Here is a 27364-nt window from a genome sequence, read left to right on the forward strand (position 1 = left end):
GGAAGTCCCTGCCCGTTGATCTCACATCAACCACAAGTACACACAACTGAATGTGCCCGTGCATGTGCATAAACAAGAATGCATACAGTACATGCATGTGTGAGTACAAACACACACACGCAATATTGATTCCAGTCCGTGAGCTAATGAGAAGCAGCCTTTCTAACCACTCACTGCATGTGACCTGATGGAGTTCCACTGTATTAAGTCTGTTAACATTTACGGATATAACTGAGTCAAGCCAGGAACCGCCGGTGTGCTACAGACGGCAGGGTGGCCTCATGGTTACAGCAACCACCTTGTAACTAAAAGGTCACAGGCGTGATCCCTGCAACGGCCCACATGTCCATCAAATTAAATTGAAGCCAAACCCTTTCATTCACAGTAACAGGCTCTAAATGTCAGCTGAACACCAAATGTGCAAATGATATGCTTCGGTTCTGGGCTACGGCCTCTAGAATACATATGAAGCTTTAAAATTCAGTGATCAGCACTTCTGTTCTTCACTTAAGTTCATATGAAATTGATTGTGAGTGAAGCTGACTTTACTTTACAACCATATGTTATATAAGTCTGCAACACATTACTGCATGCATTCTGCATGGTCAGGCTGGGTTTTGGGCCAAAACTGTACTTTTAACAACTTGACATTAAAGCTGCTATGTTCAATATTTCCACAACCTCCAAGGTCTGAGAAGTGAAGCCAATGCTGAAATGCCTTAAACCTGCATTCTTCCTAACAGCCAGCAGGGGGCGACTCCTCTGGTTGCTAAAAGAAGTCTATGAGAAAATGAGCCTACTTCTCACTTGATTTATTACCTCAGTAAACATTGTAAACATGAGTTTATGGTCTCAATCGCTAGTTTCAAGTCTTCTTCAATACAGCATGATGTTCATTTAGTAAATTATGGTTCCATTTAGAGTCAAATAGACCATAAAGCAGGGGATGCTTTAGGGCGTGGCTGCCTTGTGATGGTGACGGCCAAAAACTAAGATGACAACTGCCAAAAATCAAGATGGCGACGGCCAAAAGCCAAGATGGCGATGGCCAAGAACCAAGATGGCGATGGCCAAAAATCAAGATGGGGATGGCCAAAAACTAAGATTGCGACAGCCAACAACAAAGATGGTGACGACCAAAAAACAAGATGGCGACAACCAAAAAACAAGATCGTTATGGTCCGAAAACAAGATAGTGACGGAAAAATCCAGAGATGGCGATGGCCAAAAACCAACATGGCGACTGCCAAAACCCTATATAGCGACGGCCACAAACCAAGATGGCAATGGCAAAAAAAACAAGATGTTGACTGCCAAAAACCAAGATGGCGACGGCCAAAATGCCGAACTCGAGGATTCAAAACAGCAGTCCACAAACCAAAGGGTGACGTCACGGTGACTACATTATATACAATCTATGATGTGAACCCACAGAGAATTATCACTAGAATCTGCAGTTTCCCTCAGCTCTATGTTGCTTTTGAACGTCTATCAACTCATTATTTTGGTATCCGAGCCTGCAACTTCACTGTTTGGTTTACTTTCCTCGATTCCATCAGCATTGTTCTCAGCAGCAGCAGGTAGCCATTTTCTGCGAGCCAACAGGCTGAATCCATTGGGTCTAGAGCATGGGAATAAGACCGTTGGAGCCCTGAGCTATGATTTACACATGATTACACAGGTGTATTTTAACATAAAAATGCACTGAGGGAGGTTGATTGAGACCAAACTGTCTGAACTTTACTCTCTGTCCCTCTTTATAGAAAGATCACTATAATTTCTGTCTGTTTTGAAAGCCATACGAAGGCTTTTCACCGCTACACTCATTAATATGAAAAACCTGCAGAGTACAACTTCAAATAGAAACATCGGTTTTTGAGCTTTTGCAGCTGTATAAAGAATTATGTGCCTTTGAACTGAAACTAAGCGCTCTAATAGCCCCCGCTCATGGCATAATGATGAGTTGTTCCGTGATTATTGTTTACCCTGCTTAAAATAACTTATTAAACAGGTGCAGCGTTATCAGAGCCTCGTATTTGTGGACACATTCCCAGGCAGACAAAGCCACAGGTGTAAGGCTTTGAAAGGGAAAGTGTACATAGCACAATCAGCTCTTAAGACAGACAAATGACTGCTGGGGCACGGGCTGGGCAGAGATTAAGGGAAATGTTTGCACTAAATTCAATTACTTTTGTTCATGCAGTCCGTATCGGAGGTGTTTGTTAAAGGCAGATTCCTACAGAGCGTTATTAAGTTGACTATGAGAGCAATGTTCCTCATGGGTGGAAGGACTGGGTCAGTTCTCTTACATACAGCAAACTTCAAATAGGAAGATTTGCAGACATGCCTTGTAATTAAGTCTCATTTAATTTTAGGCAAACTATTTGAAGAAGTAAATGAGGTGACAGTATGACCAAACTCGCTGCAGACATTAATATGCTCCTATAATACCACTTTTCTGTCAGGAGGGTCAGTGGAGACAGCTCCCAATTATATCTACATCCATGTTCCCCTCTGAAAAATGTGGTGAGATTTTATTGGTGGCTAAATGCAGATAATAATTTCGGTGGTCAAACACTAACAAATGAAAGACCTGCAAGAGATTGATTCCCAGTTTGGTAATTAAAGGTTGAGCGGACAGAAATAAACACACAGCAGAGGAAGGTTATGATTAGGTCTTTGAAGATGCAGATAAGCTTCAGGATAAAGAAAACTATGTTTGGAAAACTGTATGCAGTAATAGAAGAGATATGCCTATAGAGCGCTGGAGAACTGTACATCAAAGTCTAGACCTCTATACAATTTGAGTGACTGAGCTGAACACATAGTCCTCTCAAGTGCTGTAATGGTTTAAGGATGTTCGGATTATGCATCAGGATGGGATGGAGGACTCAAAAATGAAGACCAAGTGGTTCAACTGTAGCCAACGGGTCCTCCAAGTCTTGCAAACCGTTGCAAAGGACTGTTAAAAAATTAATTATGTGACCGTTTCCTGATCTGCCATCTCTATGGTTAGGGTATGGTTAGGTTTAGGGGTAAAAACTACTTGGTTAAGTTTTAAAGATCATGGTTTGGGTTGCAAAAGTAGTTGGTTAATGGTTTGGGAAAGATCTTGATGGTGGTTAAAAGAAGAGCATCTTGGTTCAGGATCGGGAAAGAACCCTGTCATGGTTGAAAGAAACCAACACTGGTAGGAGACGGTATGTGAACAGAGGTTTTCAACATCACTTTGTTGATCCATCCATCCACCCCAGAGGGTTTAGTGGTTCTATAGCAACGTCACGCTACTGTCGCCACTAGAGGTCCTTGTTAGGTGAGTGTGACTATGTCATTATAGTCGTTAAGTCAGTTTTTTCACTATGCATGTTACAATTTGTATTTTTTTTTTTTGACTTTTGATGTAATTTGGTTTTACTGTTTGTCATTAACACTTCTGAGACTGTCCTCACTAGAGAGACACCAGTATTGGTTGTAATCATTATGCTAAATTTTTTAATAATGCCAGTCATGTGTCCGTAGCAGAGGTGGAAGTAGTGTGACATCGTTTTACTGGCAAAAAACGTCTGACAATGCATGCAGATATATGGATATACAGTATATAACAAAAAAGGGTCTTGGCTTGCAGCTTAGCCTTGCAACACTGAAAGAAATCTTGTTCAATTTCTTTATTTGCAGGTCTCAAAATTAAGGATTGTCCGCTTGCCTGGGGCAAGTAAAATGCCACGTCGGGCTAGTAAATCTAGCAACGCACGTGGTGAAATAAAATTAAACACATTGTTTTTTTCCGGAGCTTATGATGGAAGTAGGTAGCTAAAAAGTGAGCCATCTCGCTTCCTTCTCATCTCTGTTGAGAGTTGCACATGTGCAGTACTGAACGGGCACTTGCGAGAAAATGGTGGCGGGTAAAGACAAAGTTTACGAGCTGAAGCACAAGCGAGCATTTCAGTTATCCTGGAAACAGGAGTTTAGTTGGGTGGCATTAAAGGATGTGGGCGAAACACCCAAATATGTCTTGTGCAGTTGGCGGCATTTCATTTACTTAAATAAAGATTAAACATGACATTTAACTTTGGACTTTATTGTTATTTGATAACAGCTAATAAATAAAATAATCTGTATAGGGTCAAGTAAAAATTTACTATTTGGGCAAGTAGATTTCTGACCCACTTGCCCGAAAGAAAAAGAAAAAAACATTAACGTTGAACCCTGGCTTGGTGTTGCATTGCAGCAGTGCAGCTAGCTAAATACTGCTTCTACTGAAACAAAACTGTGTTGTTTTTTAAATCAAATCGTCATTCACGTTGAACACATCAGTTTGTGGCACGTTTCAGCCACAAATGTTGGCATGTAGTTAGAAAGAAACTTGCGCTAGAGTACAAAGTGTGAACACATTTTGTGGTTAATTGGCAGATTCAGATTAATAACACAAAATATTACCAATATGAATTATGATGAATTAAGATAAAGTAATATCTTATTGAGCAGAGTAAATTCACAAGCTACTCTGAAATTGGCCATTGCTGCATAATGAGTACTTTCACTTTTGGTGACATTTTGATGGTAATTCTTTTGTGCTTTTACTTAAATATATATTTAAATGCAGGATTTTTACTAGTAAGAGTATTTCTACACTGTGGTGTTGCTATTTTTACTTAAGTACAAGATCTGAGTACTTCTTACACCTCTGCAACCAACAGTTTTTAGCCATGACCACAATCTTTTCCTAGCCTTAAAAAAGTTAATCAAACCTTAACCATAAAGGTGAACTTATTCTTCATCCTTTTTTATTCCAAAGTTACAAAATACTAAATTATAATACAATCAAAATCAAGCATTATATAATAAAGCATACATAATACAGAGTGTGCCAAGACACAAGTTACTGCTTCTGAAATATCCCAAAGGCATGTCAGTGGCCTGTCCCTTTAAAATAGCAGAGTTAAGCCACCGAGTAACATCCCTAAGCTAACAAGGCAAACGTGTCCTGGTAGTGAAGCCACAATACCCCAAAGCCTCGGTTTCAGCTAATCTGAAAGTATGCTGAGTGTCCTTATGTGGGAACAATGAGGGTGTGTGGTGGGAAGAGGAGGAAATTTTACACATACCAAGCAGGCCGCGCAAAATTAACTGAAGTGTGTTTTTAAGAGTGGGAGGGACCTAAAATAAATCTTGAAAGACCTGACTATCATGCTCCTTGTCTGACTCTTATCCAAGTTTAGCCGCTCACACAACTGGAGGTTAATTCTTTTGACCTGGGACAAACTCTTTCCACGTTATTAGGCATTTCTGCCGTTGACAGAAGCTTTCAAAGCCTGTTCGTTACAGACCAAACATGTCAGAGAAAGTAGCAAGAATGCCAACCATCTCAATGAGGCAGCAGCCTCCCGTTTGGTGGTCGAGATGAGTGAACCGCTCACAGGACTGGGAGAGCAAGAGCTCACTTTATTTTAACTTCCAACCATAATGCCACAATTCCAACAAAACACACATATTCACATCAATATTTAGCATTTTCCTTCCTGTTAACAACAAAGTCAAAATATATTAAGATACTTTTATCATTCATTCATTTTTTAAATAGCCATGGTCTTTTGTCTAATTCAAAGGAAAATGGCGAATGTTGTTATGGTGACAACACGTCAGTAAAGTGTGTTACTCCGCCACTAAGCCGGCAATAGAGGTAGTCAAAGAGCCAGGTTTATACGCAAGTTAGTCAGCAATGGCATTGGTACACATAAAACTGCTGCTACATTGATTTGAATAGGAATGACCGTTCTACTCCTATTCTATTTCTGTGAGTCACAGTCGTCTGCTGTCAGCCACTGAAAGCTGCCCAGTACAGACCAGTCTTCTACTGCTGGACACTGAGGCTAAGCACCTTGCTCAAGGGCAATGCGGTACTGATTAAGAGGTGCCCTTGAGCATCGGTCATTCACAGATCTTTTTCATCCTTCTGCAGGGTTTAAACCCGCCGATCTCCTGGTCACAGCTAACCTTTAGGCTACCGCCGCAGTTATTCCTCAGCACCTTTTTATGCAAAGGCTCTGTGTTTATTTAGAGAAGCGGTTATTAGTCGTGTTTACTCTGGGCGAAGGTTAAAACGTTACATGCCTGGATGAACTCACTCTTAACACGGGCTTAAGTTCCAGCGAAAACATTTCCGTAACATTGTCCGGCTCTCAGAACTTCAGATGACTTGTTTATCTTATGAACGGTAAACAGCGAGGTGAAAGCTGTAAATCTAAACATCCAATGCACATGATGCCCAACAGCTGAAGCTTTAAAAACAGGGTCACACATGTTCACAAATATGTTTCAATTTAAATAGAAGAAAATCTATCTTCCTGCTGAACGGTAAACAAACATCACAGAGACATTCAGAAGCAATTCCAGGTGAAATTCTTCCACTTCTGAGTGACAAATTGCAACGAACATCCGTCATAAATATATAAAGCGTGGTTGAGCTGGCACAGCTAACGCTCGGTGATAATGGGGTCAAGTGCCACAGAGCTCTTTACCAAACAGCTCCCACCTGTGTACCTTCAAAGATGGCTGCACTGCAGTGACCACAACACTGTGACACAACCCAGAGCACCTCCACTCCTTGTAATTTGAAAGTTATTTCACAAACCATTATCGTAAATTTCTGTTTGCGAGCTCTTTCTTTAGTATCAGTTTATGATCCGTCAGTTGGCCCTGAGGGGGAAGGAAAAGGAGGTGGGCTGAACTAGCTCTATGTGGGCTAAGTGGCAGCTCAACGTGTCATGGGAAAGAAAACATGCCCCCCGTGGCTGGCCTGTTTAAGGTATCCCTTCAAAAGGTTATCGTCTCTCTTTAATGCCAACATCACAGGCCGGCCTGGCCCCCCGAGCTAGTCGCAAACAGGAAGTCTCTGCTAATCCTGGTCTTCCCTAATGACGCAGAGGAATTCTCTATATTCTCATTGTCTTCCTGGCTGCACTTCCTCCAGGTCTTCAACGGCATTGTTTGGCTCTGATTCTTTTCAAGAAAGATGAGCTGGGACAGTTGGGATTTCTTAAATCCATATTCACTGCTACAGGTCATGACTCACAATATGAAGCTGAAATAATGATGAATTCATCCTATTTTGTTCCACTTTTTTGACTGAAAGTGGTCATTGCTGTGGTGCATTTGCACTTCAGCAAAGCTCACCTAGCTGTGTTGCATTTTTCCTTGGAGTTCCCACTAATAAAGTTGTATTTTCTGGCTCTTTTTTCAGCTGTTCAGCTGTTGTGGCTTTAGCTGCTCATGCTAACTCACCAGTTCTTCTGTTTATTCCAAACAAACCACTTCTGCATCACTATAACATCATTTCCAGTATATGGGAGGTTTATTATCTGACACTGAACAAACCCTGTCTCTAACAAAATTACATTCCCAAACAACTAAAATCCATTCTCAATTATGTTTTGAGGGATTACGGTTGCAGTTTTAAACAGTTTTAAACATGTGGTTAACGTTGTAAATTGAAGAAAAAAAAAAAAAAAACGCAACAAAACTACTTGGATAGGTTTAGTAAAAAAACATCATGGTTAGGGTTAAAAGAACTATGTTTGTTACGTTAATTAAGCAGACAGTTCTACACCGTTTGTAGCTAACGAAAAGTAGTGCTTTATAATTCATATATATACCACAAAAAGCCATTAGTATACAGTATATAAAGAACGATAAACGCTGCATAGGGAAGAGGTCTGGGTGTATGGGTGGGTCCAAAAACACCGGACTTTAACCCAGGAGACCGCTGTTCGTGTCCAACCCTATTCTCACTCCCCACATCGGAGACCGACGCATGGGGTACCCATCATGCATTACTTTTGGACGGACCAGAGACGGCGTGTCAATATACGCTTGTTACATGCATAGTGTCCTTTCAAAATAAACTTCCGTTTTCACAGGAAGTTAGGTTTAGGCAACACAACCACTTAGTTAGGGTTAGTGGTTGACATTAACTTCACCGACTAACAACTCACGTGACTCACAAGGCTGACTATACTAAACGACTCACATGACTAGCGACTCTCGGGACTCATGAAACTGACGAGTCACATGACTAAAGGCAAAATACAAAATAAGTCAACGTTACTTTTAGTGTCACACGAGACACGAACAGCGGTCTCCTGGTTGAAAGAGTGAGTCCGGGTTGTTGATTTATTTGTAATGTAATTTCCGTACTTAAGTTACACCACTTCTGTAGTTATTTTAACCCAAACCACAAACTTTTCCTAAACCTAACCAAGTTGTTTCTTGTGAAGACGGAAGTCTATTTTGAAAAGACTGTATGCATGTAACGAGTGGAAATTGACACGTGTTGCTGGACATTCGTAGGAAAACAAACAGAAAATTAGGAATAATTTGTTGTTAGATATCATATGAACTGTTGTATGAGGAACCGTTGTATTAAGCTACGGATGTAAATTAAAATAAGTGAACGTTGACTTTTAGTTTCACACAGGACATGAACAGCTGTCTCCTGGGTGAAAGTCCTGTGTTTGTTGGACCCATCCAACACCTCAACTGTCATTTCAAATGTATTTGTTATACGTCAAAAACTTTAAAACTTGAACTTAAAGTTAAACAAAATACGTAGTTTATACGTAGTTTCGTTGTCTGGGAACGTAATTTTTAGGAGAAAGAGCAGCAACTGTAAACTTCCAGCAAGTAGGTGTCGCTTTGATTACCATTGTTTTAAATTGATCAGTCCGATTATTGATGTAAACGTAACTGTATGCAGAATAAGTGTCGTGCCACGGCCCTGCTGTGCTCTGAATGCTGATGCACGGATTAAAGCCGAGCCTGTCATGGGTATAGTCCGGTCTAGCTCAGCTCCTATCAGCATTATTCCAAAGCACTCAGGCATGACATCTGCCAAGAGGCCTGCTGCAGGGTTTGGCCTCATCACCAGGAACACGTCCAAGTCAAATATTGTTGCCCTCGCACATTGTGGGGCAGCACCCTGTCACAGCTCCTCTTTAACCAGGAGGTGATGTTTATGACAGCGCTCGGAAAATTAATGGCACCGTTTCCATACAGGACGAAAAAAAAAAAAAAGAAAAGCGTGGGAGGTACAACATACCACACACACACACACACACACACACACACACACACACACACACACACACACACACACACACTTCGGATGTGGTGTTGAGGAGGGGGGGGAGTTGGGGTCAGGGCTTTTTCCCTTTTTCTACATCACAACTTGACCAGTGTGTTATCGGCAGCAGAGATATGTCCGACACCGGGCTCCAAAAAAGTGGGATCAAAGTGGATGACATAAGCCAGCGCGGCCTTCAGAGGAATAAGATAAATGTACAGAGCAGTCTTTATCAAAGGCTCGCCTGTTTTAAGATCCTGATTAAAGCTTGCGGAGCTCCCCCCCTCCCCCCTTCCCAGTGGAAATAGGTGTTCAAACATGATTCTGTTTTAGTTGGCCTGCAGCTCCGCTGAGAAGCTCCCCCTTTGGGCTTGCCATGAGACTCCTGCAATCGCCGGCTGTCACACTGCAGCACAAGGAATTTACAGTGTTTTTCAAACCGTGAAATGCACTTCAGTTCAGCCCTGCGAGAGGAAAAGAATAATAGAGAGCGTGATTCCGTTTGATCTCTGCTTTCTGTGGCTCTGAAATAACAAAAAAAAAAAAGTGGGCTTGTGGTTTAAGACAACACTAACATTGTCCAAAGCAATAAGAGCAACGCTACACGTGTGGAAGTGCATACATGTTTATCTTTTTCACCCTTTTCCTGCTCTCTGCCGGCTGATATCAGACTATTCTCTGCTAAGACAAGATGAGTAGATTTTGTTTTGTTTTTTTGTCATAGGGGATAAGATAAACGGGGAGGATATCCATATTACAAGCAGGCCACCGCGGTGATATCAGCTGAGCCAGATGGTGGCTGGAAATACATAGCTGATAAATAAAGTGGAGCTGGAAGTACTGTAAGGGCAGGATGGAAAGTAAATACCAGCCCTCAGCTAAATACTGGGGAATTCTGGCTGTGGTTTGGAGGTTTATCTACTGTACCAGCCACTTTGGTAGGTAACTAAAGAAAATAGTTAAAGCAGCAGGTGAGTTCTGGCCAGCCGCTGTGGTGACTGTGGCCAAATGTTAGTTTGGATATGTGTGTGTGATTTGGAGAGGAGACAAAAAAATGTGCTTTAGTAAGCTCCTGTAATAAACAGTATCATTTAGTCATCTGTGAGACCAGTGGTTTCTGTGCTGGGCTTAAAACAGATTTCAAAATAAAAGGAGAGTAGTGGTGTGATTTTCTGATGATAAGTGTGACTTTCTTTAAGCAGATGTTCAGACTAAGTACCCATGCCACTGTCCAAGTCCTTCCTCTATTTATTCCAACCAAACCAGGGTCACTGCAGCAGGAAAATGTAGCACTTCCTGTTTGAGGATTCCTCCCAGGAAGGATCTTTCTGTGTTTAGAACAACATGTAAACAAAATGTAAAAGCATCTGGCCACGTGTAATTGACACAACTTAGTAAAATAATGGAAGTGCAACGTGGAGAGAAACAGTTAAGGAATTAGGCTGCTTTTCCTGAGTTCTCCAAAGGCCCCGAACCCAGCCTGAACCCAACCTGTACCCGCCGCTTTGAAGGTGCAATGTGTAAGATCTGGCCATAATTTTAGTTTAAAACATTAAAAAAATGGACTAACCTCATCAACAGAATGTGAAGAGGTTACAGTGTTGACGTCTATGTATTGTGTTGCAGAGATATCTACTGAAATGAGCATGCTAACCAGCTAGCTCCGGCCTGTCCTGTCTTGTAGAAGTAGCTAAAGCGGCCCCCTATCACGTTGAAGGTACAGCGTCCGTGTACGCTTTGATAGTTTGTTTATTGGATTAAATCCAAAGTGGCAGAAACAGAAAACAACTTGTGTTTTCGTTATGTCTTCCCCGGGAAACAGACCTGCTGTTAGTTAGGAGATGTTGGCTTTTTATAAATAACTGATGAGTGTAAATTTAGATTGGATGGACCCCGTAGTAGAGGTGAAATTCTGCCCCCTATTACTTTGTGGCCAAATCTTACATCCAACTTAGACCTGAACCTAACCCAAGACCTGAGATCTGTTTTTCCTTTATTTGATCCATTATTGACCATTAGCATACAAGGCTAATGCAATGGATTGGCAACACCTTGTCTTGTTCTCACTTCCCACTTGACTCTGCATACCTGTTTTTAACACATGACATGCAAGAAAGCAACCAGCTTACATGGTCAGAAGGAGAAGCAGAAACGTCTTGATAAATCACATTTGAAAATAACCAAACAGGTCAGGCCATTTTGGTCTACTACTTTACTGCTCTCAATAAAGGCTGAAATGAAAAAATCTAATCATTGAAAAACAAAAAAATAACCAAACAAAATCCTACAAAATGGCCTGCTGGGTAACAGAACTTTAAATCAACATGTGCAAAGTTGTTCCCCATAAATGTTGCATGTTCTGGCTCAGGGTACGAAACCAGAGGACTGTAGGTCAACTAGAAGCAAAAAGGAAAATTCCTTACAACGTATTTAAGAAAAAACGTGCCTCAGTATGAGACTACCTGACCATTTACTCATATACAACCACTCTGAAGCATTCAAAATACATCACAAACAGGTCTTCGGTGCTCACTATCTGACACAAGATAAATAGGTTACATATTGCTTTTTGGACAAATATGGGCGTGCACATTTTCACTCTTGTTTGCCCTCCGACACAAGCTCATTAAAGCCAAATCCTCTATCAGTTCCAACACCTATATGTGAAATATATCAGCTTTAAGTGCCAGATAAATTCTCTACATGATACAGAGGTTTTGATTAAATGTACGTGAACTGCAAACAATTTATGTTTACTCTTTCTCGTTTTACCACATCTCTGCATAAGGCCCTGTGTAAATAATGTTTTTGTGCTCTTTTTTAAGAACCCATATTTACACTTTTCTGCCTAATTTTGATACCCTCAAGGTTTTAAATGTCTAATAAAATGTGTTTTATAGCAGTACAATACTTAGATGACATCCATGAATAAGTTAACTTAATGAAAACCGACCCCAAATAAATGGATATCTTTTGTTTAATAGCAGGTAGTTCAAAAGTAAATGATTTAAAGTCCCTTGTATTTGTTAATAGACTCAAACCATCTGCAATTCTCTCTGGCAAGCACCTCATCTACGTGTTAATATGCATTACAATGACATGAAAGTATGCTGAGAATTTGGCCTGTCTAGATTTTAGAGGCTTGAAAGTTAAACCATGAGCTCAAATCTTTGGCATTTCAGTGGAACTGTGAGTGTAGGAAACCGGGAGACACACTGACATTGACCTGATGAGAAACTGTCCATCAATAGCAGCTGGTCTCTCAGGATACGAATCAAAAACACAAAGAGTCCTGGACTCGCTCTCATGGCAGGGGAGGGATGAGGCCGTTATCGGGCCAAAGACGAGGAGAGAACGTACAGGGGCCGAAGCCTTGACGCCTCTGGAAGACATGTGCACCGCTCTAAGCAGGAGAGATGCCGTCCAGTATTTACTCAGGTGGAATAATACACAGCCAAAGCAGTCCAGTGTGTAGTGATAAAACAAAGAAGATTCTGAAGAATGTGCTCCATATGTGGCTAAGAGCGGATAAGCATTAGCTGAATTCCCAGATTGGGTATCAATGTTTTGACCATAAATGGATTCCTTCACCACTCTTGGGGCTACCTTGTTAGCCAAAATGATTACCTAAACCTGGGTAGCGCTTAAAGAATATACCGTAACTTCTGCACAGTTCATTGTGAAGGGGTTTGCACACCGAGACTGGAGGGAGCATTTCACAGGTTGATAACTGGAGCTGCAGAATAGCTTCAAGCTCTACTGTAAGAGGTTGGAAGGCCAGTTTGATGCGTTCCTATTGGAAGAGTTGTAGGGAGTTGTAGAGTTGAGGAAGAAGAGGTTCAAAAATGAACTTTGTCTGCAAAGACTGTTTTTGAAAAGAGGCTTTTAGGTTGTTGTTACTTCGTACTACGGGTAGTTTTAACAACAGTTTGTATGATATTTTACGAAAAGTTATTCCTCATTTTCCATGCGTTATCCTACAAATTTCCAGCAACACGTGCCAATTTCTTCTCATAGCATGCATACAGTCTTTACAAAATTTGTTTTGTTGCATTTTCCACTGGTTTCGTTTCAATTAACAACGTTAATCACATGTTTAAAACTGTGACTGTAAACCGTGAGAAAATACGTTTCCCACAAAATGTATTTTGGTATTGCAGTTTAGTTGTACGGGAATGTAAGTTTGTGGGAGACAGGGTTGGTTTGAGTTCACTTCTATTTCAATTGGATCACAACTTACTCCTCATTGCCAATACACAGACCTTTCCTGCACTATTTGAATAATTTAGATATAAATTTACCCAATTAGGTAGTATTGATCAGTTGATGATTTCCTCCTTTAGATCTGTTATGTAGTCTCTTCTTTAAAATGGATACGGTAGTTACAAGTTGCTTAAAAGATAAATCTCACACAGACTGCACCTGCAGTCTCGCAGACCATGATGAGTCTCACAAGCTGAGTTCAGACTGTGAGTAATCCTTGGCTTCCCTCCCCGACAGGACGCCAGGAAGAAGATGGGTCCAGACACAAACTGGAACGGTCTAATCACATCCAAAGGGATGATGTAAGAAAGACGGGACGCAGGAGAATAAACAAAGCCATCAATGAATGGCTGCATCAATGCAACTATATCTTGTGTTATTTTAGATAACAAATTTGAAGAATAAATTAATAGACTGAGGGCATATGTTTTAAGTGTTTTTTGTGCACTGACATCTATTACTGTTGATTTAAAGGCATTTTAGTGACCATATTTCAGAGTGTAGCAGGTTTATTATAGGACCTGCTACACAAAGTGTTGATTTTGAGCCTAAGGAGTCTAAAAAAAACAACAACCCCTCCACATGGCAGGTGCACATTCCTCCAGGGACAAGCCAGAAACCTTTAGGTAGTATTTAACACTGATGTTCAATCCTCCCTAACATATAACAAGCACATGCACCCTGTTTCTTCCTAATACATGGATGGGAGTTGGGAGTGAAAACATGCTAAGGTTCACGTGTCCATGAAAAGTGCAAATGAAAGGAATGCAAAAGATAATATGGCTGTAAATAATGATTGATTACAGCAATGGATGATCTCAACCTCACCCAGTACAAGACTGCTCCGACTGGGAGAAGCCTGTGACCTTGATACGGAAATATTCAGGCCACAATAAGGCCGGCCTGAACTGCTACACTCAAGTGTTTAAATCGACTAAACCTGTATTATCAGTCCTACTACTAACTGAAATGGCCACGCGTGAAAACAAAAACAAACGTTGACTTTATGCTTTTTATGAAACGTTGTTTTGCGTAACATTGTTGTGCGTAACGTTGTTGTTCGTAACGTTGTTGTTCGTAACGTTGTTGTTCGTAACATTGTTGTGCGTACAGTGTTGTGCGTAACGTTGTTGTGCGTAACGTCGTTGTGCGTAACGTCGTTGTGCGTAACGTCGTTGTGCGTAACGTCGTTGTGCGTAACGCTGTTGTGCGTAACGCTGTTGTGCGTAACGCTGTTGTGCATAGCGCTGTTGTGCGTAACGCTGTTGTAAGTAACGTTGTTGTAAGTAAAATGTTGTAAGTAAAGTTGTTGTGCGTAAAGTTGTACGTAAAGTTATTGTGCGTACCGTACGTAAAGTTGCTGTGCATAACGTTGCTGTGCGTAACGTTGTTGTAAGTAAAGTTGTTGTAAGTAAAGTTGTTGTAAGTAAAGTTGTTGTGTGTAACGTTGTTTTGCGTAACGTTGTCGTAAGTAAAGTTGTCGTAAGTAAAGTTCCCGTAACGTTGTTTTCCGTAACGTTGTTTTCCGTAACGTTGTTTTCCGTAACGTTGTTTTCCGTAACGTGTCCGTAACGTTTTCCTGTAACGTTGTTTCCGTAACGTTTCACATAGTCCGCTAAAGGCTGTTGTTATTTATTTACGCTAGTTACATTGTTCCGGTTCTCAAGGTCCTTGGTAAACCCAAGGTTACAGGCTGTTAAATTCCTACAGTGCAAAAGGGCTGCAAGGATGTGAGCTTCTGTGTATCTGCCGTCTTTGTTGCCTGTGATTTAGGAGGTATTAATACAAGATATAGCACAAGAGACTGCCTTAATACCAAAAGAAAATAAAGTAATCCCTTCAATAATCTGCTTCACAATAAATCTTCAACTGTGTCCAAAGTGAGAGCTCTTAAGGACTGGTGACAAAGAGCAACTGTAGTTTATCCAGACTCCCAGATGGCCTCTACTTAATGCAAAACTTCCTTTGATACCAAGTTGACAGCTTAATATGATTCCCCATCTTCCCAGTGGCGAATCAGGCTGATGGATGTTTTGATGGTGATGGTCCACATGTGTTCCCAACATATTTGAAAAATCCACTAAACGCATTGAGTTAAAAAAAAAAATCCTGAGAGATTAGATTAAGTGTATCCGTTTTCATTTGCTCTGAAAATGGTCCAGGGGCCACATTTTTGGGGCGATGTCTCTGGACAATAGCAGCTGTTCACAGGAGGGAGGGGCGCCGAAGAAATCATTACGGTGGGGCTCATCCAGGCTTTCAGTGGCAAAAACAGTGAGTGGAGCAGTGCCACTTGCATTCTGGGATATGTGATGTTTGATTTCATGGGTAAACAAACCTTTCATCCGCCCTGAAACGGCTTCCAAATGGCCCACGGCATGTTCTCACTGGATTTGGCTTTTGTATCTCACCCAACTAATTATGCTTTCATTCACGAAAATATTGCATGTGAAAGCTGTGCTGTTGATAGCAGCTGCAGAGGAAACCCTGTCGAAATAATTCAAATATGTACACTATGAAATCAGATTAATCTCAGTCTATTATTATCTCTCAATTGCCATTTATTAAGAGCTCTAGACGGCAATTGTATAACATAACACGAGGGGCGGTTTAATCTTTCTTTTCCTCATTCCTTTCCAAATCCCTCAGTGGCAGATACGACGCATTGAGAGACGGGGCACAGCTGCCATGTTGGCAGTGTGGACTAACATAACACATAATGCTGTGGCTATCCATTTTCTTTTTATAGACTAAGACACTAGCCATGAAATCCACGTCTTGTAATCAGCCAAAAGTAATACTTCACTGTTAAATGTTATGGTTGTTTTTTTTCCTCAAGACCTGCAACTGTGAGAAAGTGCAGCCAAAGTATTACAGTTCAAACTAGCTCAGAGGAAAAGTGGTCACATGAATCAAGAGCCAAAATAACTGTTAGAACAACAACGTTATTTAGGTTATATTATGTAGGTTTTTCTTAGGGCTGGGACAATTCACAGATCTCCAGATTCGATACTATCACGATACTTGGGTGCCGATTCGATGTGTATTGCGATTCTATAAGTTTTGTGATTCGATATTGTGATTTATTGTAATTTTTGTTAACTTTTTTAACGCTACACCATGGGAAAAAGTTGAATCATTCACTTCTAGGGACATTCACTTTGGAAAATATCTAAATTAATACAGTACAGCAACTAAAAAATCAAAGAATAAAGACATTTCCCTCACAAATTAGTGGTATTTTCTTTTTAATTAATAAGGGACATGTAATGTTTTATACATTTGGTGAATATAATCCAATCAATCTTATTTCCATATATGTATTTTGTATAGACAGCTCCCTTTGTTAACACCTTATTTTGAAAACCAGACGTAGTCACACGTCAATACTTCCTCTAACTTCTCCAAGGAGGTCTCTAGCTCTCGCGTCAGCTCCGTTCTCTTTATCCATCCATGGTCAGCTCCATCGGGGCCGTTTTAATGCATTTAACATAAATGTCAGTATCTGGGTGCTCTACAGTTGTAGCGTCGGCCCATTTGACCATGGAGATGAGAACGACGCCCGGCTCGACCGCACGTTACCACGACACGATAACGTTTCCTGTCGATGACGGAGTTAGCATGCAGCTTTAGCCGTGATGTCTAGCTCTGAGTGTTTCCATACTTTACTGGAGGTGTAGTGTTTACCACGCTGAATTTAACATGTGAGGGTGCAGGTCGTATCCACGAGGACCCTCCGCCGTTTTCTACTTTTTCATTTCAGCTCGCGGTGGCCGACTGGTTTGTTTTGGAACGGATATGATGTCACGTTACTCAGACTACAACAATAAAAGCCATAACTTCCTTCTACCTCCGCATAGACTCAAATGAAGCAAATATATCGATTCTGGCATTAAAAAAAATTTAAATCGTAAAAAAAAAAGAATCGGGATACTTAGGAGAATCGATTGTTTTTCCCACCCCTAGTTTTTCTGTGTCTGTATCAAGTGAAATCAAGTCTTAGAACTAAAATAGATGCTGATCAGGTGATCTCCAATATCACAATGGTCGCTTCTCCAGACAAAAAGTCCTTTTTGTCCACTTGATAGATGGTTGCAAACTGTTGGGGCCTTATCCCCACCTCTCCACAACTCTGTGACACCATTCAAGTCAAGGTCATATGATAGCCCTGCAGGACTCTTTCCTTTCTAAAAGGCTGTCCACCTTGGTCCTGCTGCTTTGAAATCAAACTTGCCATTGTTGTTTTTACTGCCCATGACAAGGACAAAGGGACCGGGCAGCGGGGGGACACACACACGGCCTGTAATGCAATAGGGCTGGGAATTCCTCTTTAATTTCAATGCTATACTTGATCTCTGGGCTGCATGACTGACCACCTTATTATCTATAGCGACAGGAGCTTATCAATACAGAACTCGCTGGGTCCACAGACCAAAGACAAACACTTCCTTTATGCAGGATGTCCCCTCTGGGCATGAGACACGCAGCGCAGGCCAACCAGCTAAATTCCACAACTGAAAGGGTGGGAGACTGAAAATCATTTCAAAAACAGCCAAATTAGTTTAACTAAATAGGAGGAAAATGTTCAAATCTTCTACAGAGCTTTCCTTAGTGTCTTAACCCATTTATGCCCACAAATAAAATTTTTAATTTCCTTTGGTGGAAGTGTTCTCTGCTTATTTAAGCACAAATGAGAAGAAATTTTCAAATTTGGTGAAACCATTTGGCTGAAAAGAGAGTATTCCTTATCATACTATATCTAGTCTTTGGGCAAATGGAACTGTTTTTGTAATATACTCCCTTATATTTTAGTAAAAAACGTCCCATCTGCCTAAATACTAGTATGATAAGATAATGTCTGTATCTCAGAAACTACAAGGAGCAAAATCAAGTATTTGGTATCTATGAACTCATCACAAGTTGAATATCACAAATATGCACATACAAACAGTATATATAAAAAAAACAATCATAAGGAATACACTTAATAAACACAATGTTAGTGTTTTTCCTAATTTTTCAAAAATCCTGACTTTAACTATTAATAAAAGTGTGATGTTTCATGTGATCTAAAAATGTCAAAGTTGTACTGTTAGATACCTGCCAAAACTATGGCCGTGCCAAATTTCAAGACTTTTGACCTATCAAAACAAATGTTGTGTCATTTTTCCATATCATAATAAATATAGTATTTGGGCACAAATGGGTTAATTTAAAAAATCTTTATTCATATTGAACAAAATGTTGAGTATTGACTTAAGTGAGTTAGAAATCTCTGAAAATGAAAAAATATTGCTGTCAACAGTTCCAGAATAATATACAAGTTAAGACATTGGACAATGTCCCCTTAGTGAACTATGCAAGTTATCAAATAGTATTTATTGGCCAGGTAATTTATGGGCTGTGACTAATCACACCTATAAAGCCTGTCCCTGCATGTGATTGCAGAATATATTTGAAATACCAGACACATGTGTAATGCAATGATTAAAAACTGAACACAAACTGTGTCCTCAGCTGTCCTCCAGATTCCCTCCTCCCAACAGGATATTGGATAATAAATATTGAACATGTTTAATATTTGCTTCTGAATTAATTACGAGAGTGCAATGGATAGCGCTAACGGGGCTAATAAATGAATGATGTTAACAAGAAGCTATCGTTTAGCTGCCTAGAGCACAATCAGTACTGTCTAATCTTTAGTATGTCCTTTGTTTTGCAACCAAAAAAAACACAGAAAATCGATATCAGATAAAATCTCCGGAGTCGGTGTGTAAACGTGATTGATGCAACGTGAGGTTGTATTTATTCCTAAACATGCGACAATTTCGGAGGAAAAATACGGACTTGGTCTGCCAAGACGCGTGAATTTTACGCGGCATTCTTCTCCCCTTCCGCTATTCTCTGCTATCTATTTTGTAACGACACCGTCGCTGCATCCAGTGCTTAGCCCCGCCCAAGATGACTGTGATTGGTTTAATGACTATTCACTAACTTACAGGCCCTTCCCTCCTGCAGACAAAGCCTATACATTTTATTTTGTTGTTTGTTTTTGTTTTGATGATTGGTAACATACATTTCCATTGTTTCATGGTATTGTAAAGTTTCTCACATTATGTATGACACATGAATGAGTCCACCCTGAGACAATTGTTTAACGCTTATTTCAACCAAGTTTTCAGAACTCGTGAACTGAGAACCAAATCTTTCACAGGATAAAATCTTTGGAAAGGTGATTTATAATCAAGTTTTTCTCGTTCACGCAGTTTGACAGGTCGAATGTGACTCCCATCGGTTTGTTCTTTACTGATGACAAAACAAACCGACTTCTGTGATCGCCCTGCTGCTTGGGAATGAGCTGAGAGCAAACAGTCATTCACACTTCATGGTAAGGCTCTGTGCCAGCTGCATTGTTTTAATGAAGTCTCCTCTTGTTACTGAGTGACTGATGGCTTTACCGGTACAATAAGAAACATATTTATCTGCTTCTTAAGGGCAGTGAATATTTACTCTCAGGGTACATTATGTTCTTTAGTCAACAACATTTGACGAAGGTGAAATGCATTATCATCAATTATCATCATCAATCATCATGTCCGTCATTCAGTTTCTTTATAATGCACCATGAGTAACCACATGTTATTCACTGTTAATTAGAGCAGCTCATACTATTAATCTAATATAATTGGTTTAGTTGACAGGATACATGTTCAAATAATTAAAAAAAAACTTTTCAACCTGGGTCATATTTTGGTAGTTTCGGTCATCAGGTCAATATGACATTTTATCAACCTTCTTCACTTGAAAACATTTGGAAACTACCAGATACAACTTTAAATTAGAATTGGGAGTAAAATTGAGGGCAAATGTTATCCACGTTCCACCTTAATGGTCCATTGCATTGCAGCGCTACATGCAATGAAACAGTTCAGCAAACAGGTTGAATAGAACCTAAATTAAAGTAATGATCTCATAGCAGCAGCACCTACTCAACCAGGCCGAGTCCAGTCGTGATGTATTAACTGGATTTATCTCATATTAAAAGGTCCCATATTGTAGAAAGTGATATTTCCATGTTTTTTTTTTATTATAAAGCAGCTATATGTGCTTTATAAATACTGTGAAAGTATCAAAACGTTAAATGTACGTAGAAATGCACACAGCCCGTATTCAGAGACAGTGGCTTTTAAACGAGCCGTCAGGAAGGTTGTGATGTCACAACTATACAGTCACTGGTAGAGTGCCGCTTGACACAAACAGTGCAGCCGTTCGTATGAATGACTACAAGACAATAAGAACGCCCCTTCTTGCTTTTGGCCTCTCATTTGTGTGCCATGTAGTCTGTACTGACTGCAATGTAAATGCATCCGTATGAATATGCTACGCTCAGAGTTAGCGACGTAGAATAACAAATGAGAAAGACCGCTTCTGGCGCGAGGGGAGTTAGATGGGTCATTGTTTATTCTTTATATTGCATTAAACTGTTTTTAGTTAGCCGGATATCTCAAAAACAGGCTCAAGGATTTAAATAAAATTTGGTGGAGGGTTAGGCGATGGACTATTGAACAAGTAATTGGTGCAGATTTGATTACAAGTGTGGATGCAATAATTTCTAAAATGATACCTTTACATTACAAGACAGGGCATTTCTGAACATTTCCTGTATTTTCTCATGAACTGCTGCACTTACTTGGAAAAAAACAAAATTTGGCACATGCTTTTATTTATATAATTTATTTCAATCCCTTTTATTCTCTGCCATTGGCACAAAGTTTTGGCTCAAGAACCCAACAAGTGTCAGCACATTAGTGCTTCATGCATAACTGCTTTTAAATGTGCCCATTCATTATTTTAACATTAGTTTGATGTGTTGCAATGTCACATTGATTCCTCTCAACAAACAGCTGAAAACAAACAGCGAGCCGAGTGGGTGGTGGCAGCACACCTTCAGTTTCAGATGTGAACTTTCCAACAATGGACACCCTCAGGCATCCTACGCAGGTGTGACCTGGATTTGATAAAAAACTTAACTTCTTACCCAGAGCAAATAAAGCCAGAGCTGCCCAGGTGCAGCTTTTGTTTGTGTGTGACTTTTGGCAGTGAGGCAGCTTTCGCAACAGGGCCGGGGAAGTAAAGGCACAATGAAGGCAAGGCTCTGAAAGCTTTACAAGTTCAGCTGATCACAAAGATAGCAGAGGGCTCCTTCTACAGACCAAAAACTATAGGGAAAAAATGTGTCAAAGTCAATGCTTTGAATGCAAATTAGGCTTCATTTCCTATTATTCCTTTGCATTAATCCTAAAGAGAGGGAAACAGGGGGGTTGGAAGAGACCGCACACAAAGGGAAGATGAGCTCTGCTCATCAACAGTCATGTCTGCTATCAATCTTTTGTGAAGCCATTTGGGGTCTGGACAGACGAGACAGAAAAACCTGACAAGTGTATTAAGTGACAGGTGTAATTTCAACCTGACTTGAAAGGCTGAGCGTGACATGAAAGGAGGACAAAGGAGTGACCCCTCTGATGAATGAGACGAACCATGACAATGAATATGTCATCCATTTAAAGGAGAGACAATAACTCAGCTTTAACTATTTCCTTTTCCTCGTCCATTATGCGTCTAAAATGGATGATTTTCAGTGTCCTAACAGCCCTTCACAACAATGATGAAACTCTTTATGATAAATGAAGTGGCCGATACTTGAGACAGTGTCAGCAAACACTGGTAGAGTTTACAATAAGGCTGTCAAAGTTAACGTGATAATAACGCAAATTCATTTTAAGGTGCAATTTTTTTAGGTTGTAGCGGGCTCAGTTTTAAAGTGTAGAGTGAAGATACTGACATCATATGAAACTAAAAACCTAATGAATCCATTGGTACTTACCATGTCATGCTCGCTTGTAGCGAAGGAGGTTAAATAATGCTCCAAAGTTCGGTAATTTTGGTCCCTTGACCCCTAACCTCCAGATATGTGAATGTAAATGGGTTCTATGCGTACCCACGAGTCTCCCCTTTACAGACATGCCCACTTTATGATAATCACATGCAGTTTGGGTCAAGTCATAGTCAAGTCAGCACACTGACACACTGACAGCTGTTGTTGCCTGTTGGGCTGCAGTTTGTCATGTTATGATTGGAGCATATTGTTTTATGCTAAATGCAGTACCTGTGAGGGTTTCTGGACAATATGTGTCATTGTTTTGTGTTGTTAATTGATTTCCAAAAATGAATACATACATACATTTGCATAAAGCAGCATATTTGCCCACTCCCATGTTGATAAGAGTGTTAAATACTTGACAAATCTCCCTTTAAGGTGCATTTTGAACAGATAAAAAATGTGTGATTAATTTGCGATTAACTATGGACTATCATGCAATTAATTGTGATTAAATATTTGAATCGATTGACAGCCCTAGTTTACAACAAAGACAGTAAACGTTTAAAGTCAAATAAAATAAATTAGTCAATTTGTGTTTGTGTATTTTAAATGAGTTAAAAACCCACTTATACTTTTATGACAAAGTTGGTGGGTCTTCTAAAACATGCACGACAGAATGACTTAAATACTACTTCAAATATTAATGTGCAAACATAAAAATTAATGGAAAAAAAGGTGAAGAACACGTGTACTGTAGGAGACGGACTGCTTTGCATTAGTGTGCAGTAAAAGCGAGTGGACGTGAGGACCTGGAATGCGTTAGTGGGACTTGATCCTCAGGTCTGAGGAGGCTGGCAGATAGCAGCTCGAGTCATGTGTTTCAATAGAGCCTTTAGAAAAGCTCACGTTGAACAGTGTGAAAGATACTTCACGACGCTGGGTGGTCTTATTATTCAACCTTATCGAAGATTAACGTGGGTAATTTGACACTTTCATAAAGAGAGCAGAGGGAAGAAATCCAAACCGTGTCCAACTCCTTCATACCGCATAATTGTTAATTTTCAGCAGATGTTAATATTAAAAATACAGCATGTGTAACATGTGTATAAATACCACATGGATACCAGCAAATTAAGATATTAATTTTGAAAAATATACATACATGAATGTAAAGTATGTATGAGACACATGTTTTACTGTATGTCCACACATGTTGTCTGGAACACATCTGCGTAATGTAAATACACCGCTGAGGTCAAGCCTCGTCAAACTGTATAAAGATTACCTGTTACTTAAACAGTTTCAAAGAGAGAGGAGGTATTAAGCGCACAAATGTGGGTTCAATTTTAAACAGAGCGGGGTCTCAAAGGAAAATAAACATCGTCCTGATCCAATCCTTCAGCAGAGGAAGCTCTTAAGAGATGAAAAAAAGTAGGAAGAGGTGGGAAAATATCACGTCAGCAAAACAAACATGATATTTTGTTTGTTTTTTTATTCAGGAAGAGATACTTTAAATCACTTAATGTTTCACTAGAGGAAAGGAAAAAAAGCTGTATCTCTCCAATGGTTTAAGTTATGAAGGGCTTGTGCATGGTAGTGTTTACACAGTGAACATCCAGCGGGAAAACTTCTGGTGTTACTACCTCTACTCCCCTCCGTGCACTTCATGTGATCTCATAATTGCAAAGCCCACAGGGGCAGGTAAATGGAGGTCAAACAAAACTCCTTTTTTTTTTGTACTCCAGCATCTTGGAAGTGAATCATTTGAAACATCTATCAACACTAACACTCCCTGCAGAACAATGCCGAACGCAATCCCCCGAATGGTACACATTGCATTCATCGTATAGTGTTAGTAGAGACAGAGAACGGTGTTGAACGTAATGTTTGTAGTAAAAACAGTCGGTTAAAATCTCTCCCTGGTGCATCTAGGTTTAATTAAGCATGCAGGCTTTGTCCATGAATCAAGAACACCTCACTTCAGGGCTCACTTAACAGCTAAGCTTGACTTCACAGATGTGTCGAAGGCAAAGCTCCACCTTTACCATGGCATACAATACTATTTGATCTCGCACTCCGTCTCTTGAAACGAGACCTAAAGATAATTGTACTCCTTCACTTGACGCCGCAACTCACTCCAAACCCAAAAAGAGGCCTTTTTCGGACCATTTTCTGGCCGAGTACCTCAGACTTGGCGGTGTGGACTTTCATTCCAACCGCTGCCCCAGAGTGTGCTGGAGGTCACGGTCTGATGGAGCCAACCAGACTCTCTCTGCTCATCAGCTGCACCTGGAGAGTCTGTCGGTGGAAATCACAAACAGAATCTGCGACGAGGCCTCCGCGGAGCTCAGCTGCAACTGGCCAATTGTGGAGAATATGGACTCAGCTGCAAATAAACAAGGACCGGCCAGCCGGTAATGGCCCACGGCATCATATTTTCACACTGCCATTTCACACATTTCACACAGCCATTTCACACATTTTCCGCACTGCATCTGTGATCTCTGCCAGAGAGATAGGAAAGGGAATCCTCATCTCTCAGCACTTAGCCCGGCATCTACTTGGCACACCTCACACTTGGCACAACTATATCTAGTTAGTACTGCAGCTACTACAGCTCTGTCCTCATCTGAAAGGTGATGCTTCACATCCAACACATTCTCACTCCCAACTCCTCAAATACAGAGGCTTGGTCAGTGGCCCTAAGCTTCAAACTATGACGCTTTGGATACCCCTCTAGCGGCAGTTTTGGACGTATCAAGGACAGCGTGTTAATATACGCTCTTTACATGCATAGTGTCTTTTCGAAATAAACTCCCGTGTTCACAGGAAGTTAGGTTTTGGCAACAAAACTATTTAGTTAGGGTTAGGAAGTGAACGTGGTTGACGTTAACTTGACTAGCGACTCACGTGAAGGCCAAGACACACCAAGCCGACATCAGAGAACTAGCGGCGCTGAAGGCCACCTATTGCGTCGCCTCACGTCGCCTTTGTCTTGGCCGACAAGTTACATTTGAACACATTGCAAAGACTACAGCCAACGGCCAGTTAGCACGTACGTTGGGCTTGCTTTCCTCACTTCTGTTTCTCTTTTCATGCACTGATTCGTTTAAGCTCAACAGCCAATCAGAGTGATTTCTCTGCCTCCAACACGGCCAGACTAGAGTTAACAGTGCAGGGTACACTGCAAAAACTAGGCCGACAGATGCTCACCGACGGCCCCAAACTATTTGACGGTCGACCGTTAGCTTGGTGTGTCAGGGCCTTAACGACTGACTTGACAAAATAAGTCAACGTTGACTTTTATGTCACACGGGACACGAGCAGAGGTCTTCTGGTGTTTGACTCATCCACCACACCTCCTACCCACCATAAGCGGACTATCGCACACATTATACTACGTTCATAAATTGGAGTTAGTTGTAAGCTTGGTGCGTCTCATACAGACGCTAAAGGGTCGAGGGTCACTGACCAAGCGTCGGTATTTGATGAGTTGGGAGTGAGAATGGTTTGTTCACATCACAAAAGCCAGTTTTTTTTGTAGCCAAGTATGAGTTTACCAAGACCCCCACTTTCGCCTGTTATTCGACTGACAATACACCTGACCCTTACACCTCTTGCAGGTGATGAGATGAATTAAAAGTATAAAGGCTCGGGTATAGTCAGTCCAAAGTGCAAAGGCAGATGTGTTTATATATGTCTGTTGGTGTGTACGGGTCGTGCATACAGACCTTCACAGACATTGAATGTTCTAGAACAAAAAGAGAATATGGTTTCATAAAGTTAATCAAGCTCTTAACCGTTATCTGAGACTCATGTTATTGAGGCTGTGAAGAATAACAAGCACTCACAATTAAATCAAATACAAAATGTAGCTGTGCAAGGTTAAACCAACAGTGGAACACTGAGTCATGACGGCTCCTCAGACTGGGAATACCCCTTCAGGTTTGTACCCCGGCTCCTCAGGTGAGGCCCCTTTAGAAACAATGTGAAAGGCACACCTAGGAAGAGGTAGAGGAGTTTGGTAAAAGGGGTTTTATGGATGGGAGAGGGGCGGGCAGCTGGCTCTCATGGTATTTGGGGAGGGACGGTGGGGGGACAGGAGGAGGGAGGGGGGGCATTTCCACTCAACTTGACACAGTATGGATTTTGTTCCCATCCTAATGGAATTGCAGAAATATTTGAGGGGAATCCCATTACGTAGCAATTGGAGTGCTGTAATAATGTACTCACAGTCATTTTCCCACTGCGGTTGGCCTCCTCTCGCTCTGCCAGGGCTTTCAGGAAGTTATCTTTGAGTTCTTTTCCTCCACTTGCCAGTGTCCTGGAAAAGACAACACACAAACGGTTTGAAATGTTTCTCTTAACCTGAAAAAAAATGTCACAAGAAGCCTTAAAGGTTCTTTATGGAAGCTTTTCACCCTTTAACACACACAGCTTCAGAGTACTCTGGCCTATCTCTGCTGCAACATTAACAATAACTAAACAATACTGAAATGGATTGAGTAACTTTGTTAAAGACATTTCCTTTCCATGTCTCGTTGACTTTCCTGACTATTTGTAAGCACAATGAGGGGTGTCATGATATACCGGTATTGGCGATAACTGGGATTTCTAAAAATGAAATGTTGATATCATGTTAATAATACATATATGATAATATTGTGTAAATAATCCAGCAGCTCTTAAACCATTTTATGTATATAGTTATGGTTACAGACTCTTTCTACCTTCCTACACTCGTATTTTGAGTGTAATTCATTTGCCAAAAAAAGAGACAAAACGCACAATAAACTAAGTTAAAGATGAATTTCACTGATAGCATTATTACTTTTTTCAAATTTTCTATAGATATTGCGATAACATTGTTAAAGTGAATTCTTTTGGCAACGATAATCATGTAGTGAAAATCTGATATCATGACAGATCTAAGCACAAATACTTTATTAATCCCCGGGGGGAAATGAGGACATTACAGTTGCTCTTATATAAACGTAAAGAAATGTAAGAAAGTGGAAATAAAGGAGTAAATAACATGTAAATGATGTACATAATGCTACAATATACAACACAACACAATATATATAGAGAAATACAAGTAA

At 40.5% G+C, this 27364-nt stretch overlaps 1 protein-coding gene across 1 annotated transcript in view; it reads right to left on the reverse strand.

Annotated features, from left to right (window-relative positions):
- cfap299 (cilia and flagella associated protein 299) overlaps nt 1-27364 on the reverse strand; it is an 89815-nt gene that overhangs the window by 42428 nt on the left and 20023 nt on the right. The window contains exon 3 of the mRNA XM_074639437.1: nt 26496-26586. Coding sequence (XP_074495538.1) covers nt 26496-26586 — 91 coding nt within the window. The remainder of the gene's footprint in view (nt 1-26495; nt 26587-27364) is intronic.

Source organism: Sebastes fasciatus, chromosome 6 (assembly GCF_043250625.1).
Source record: "Sebastes fasciatus isolate fSebFas1 chromosome 6, fSebFas1.pri, whole genome shotgun sequence".
Lineage (NCBI taxonomy): Eukaryota > Metazoa > Chordata > Actinopteri > Perciformes > Sebastidae > Sebastes > Sebastes fasciatus.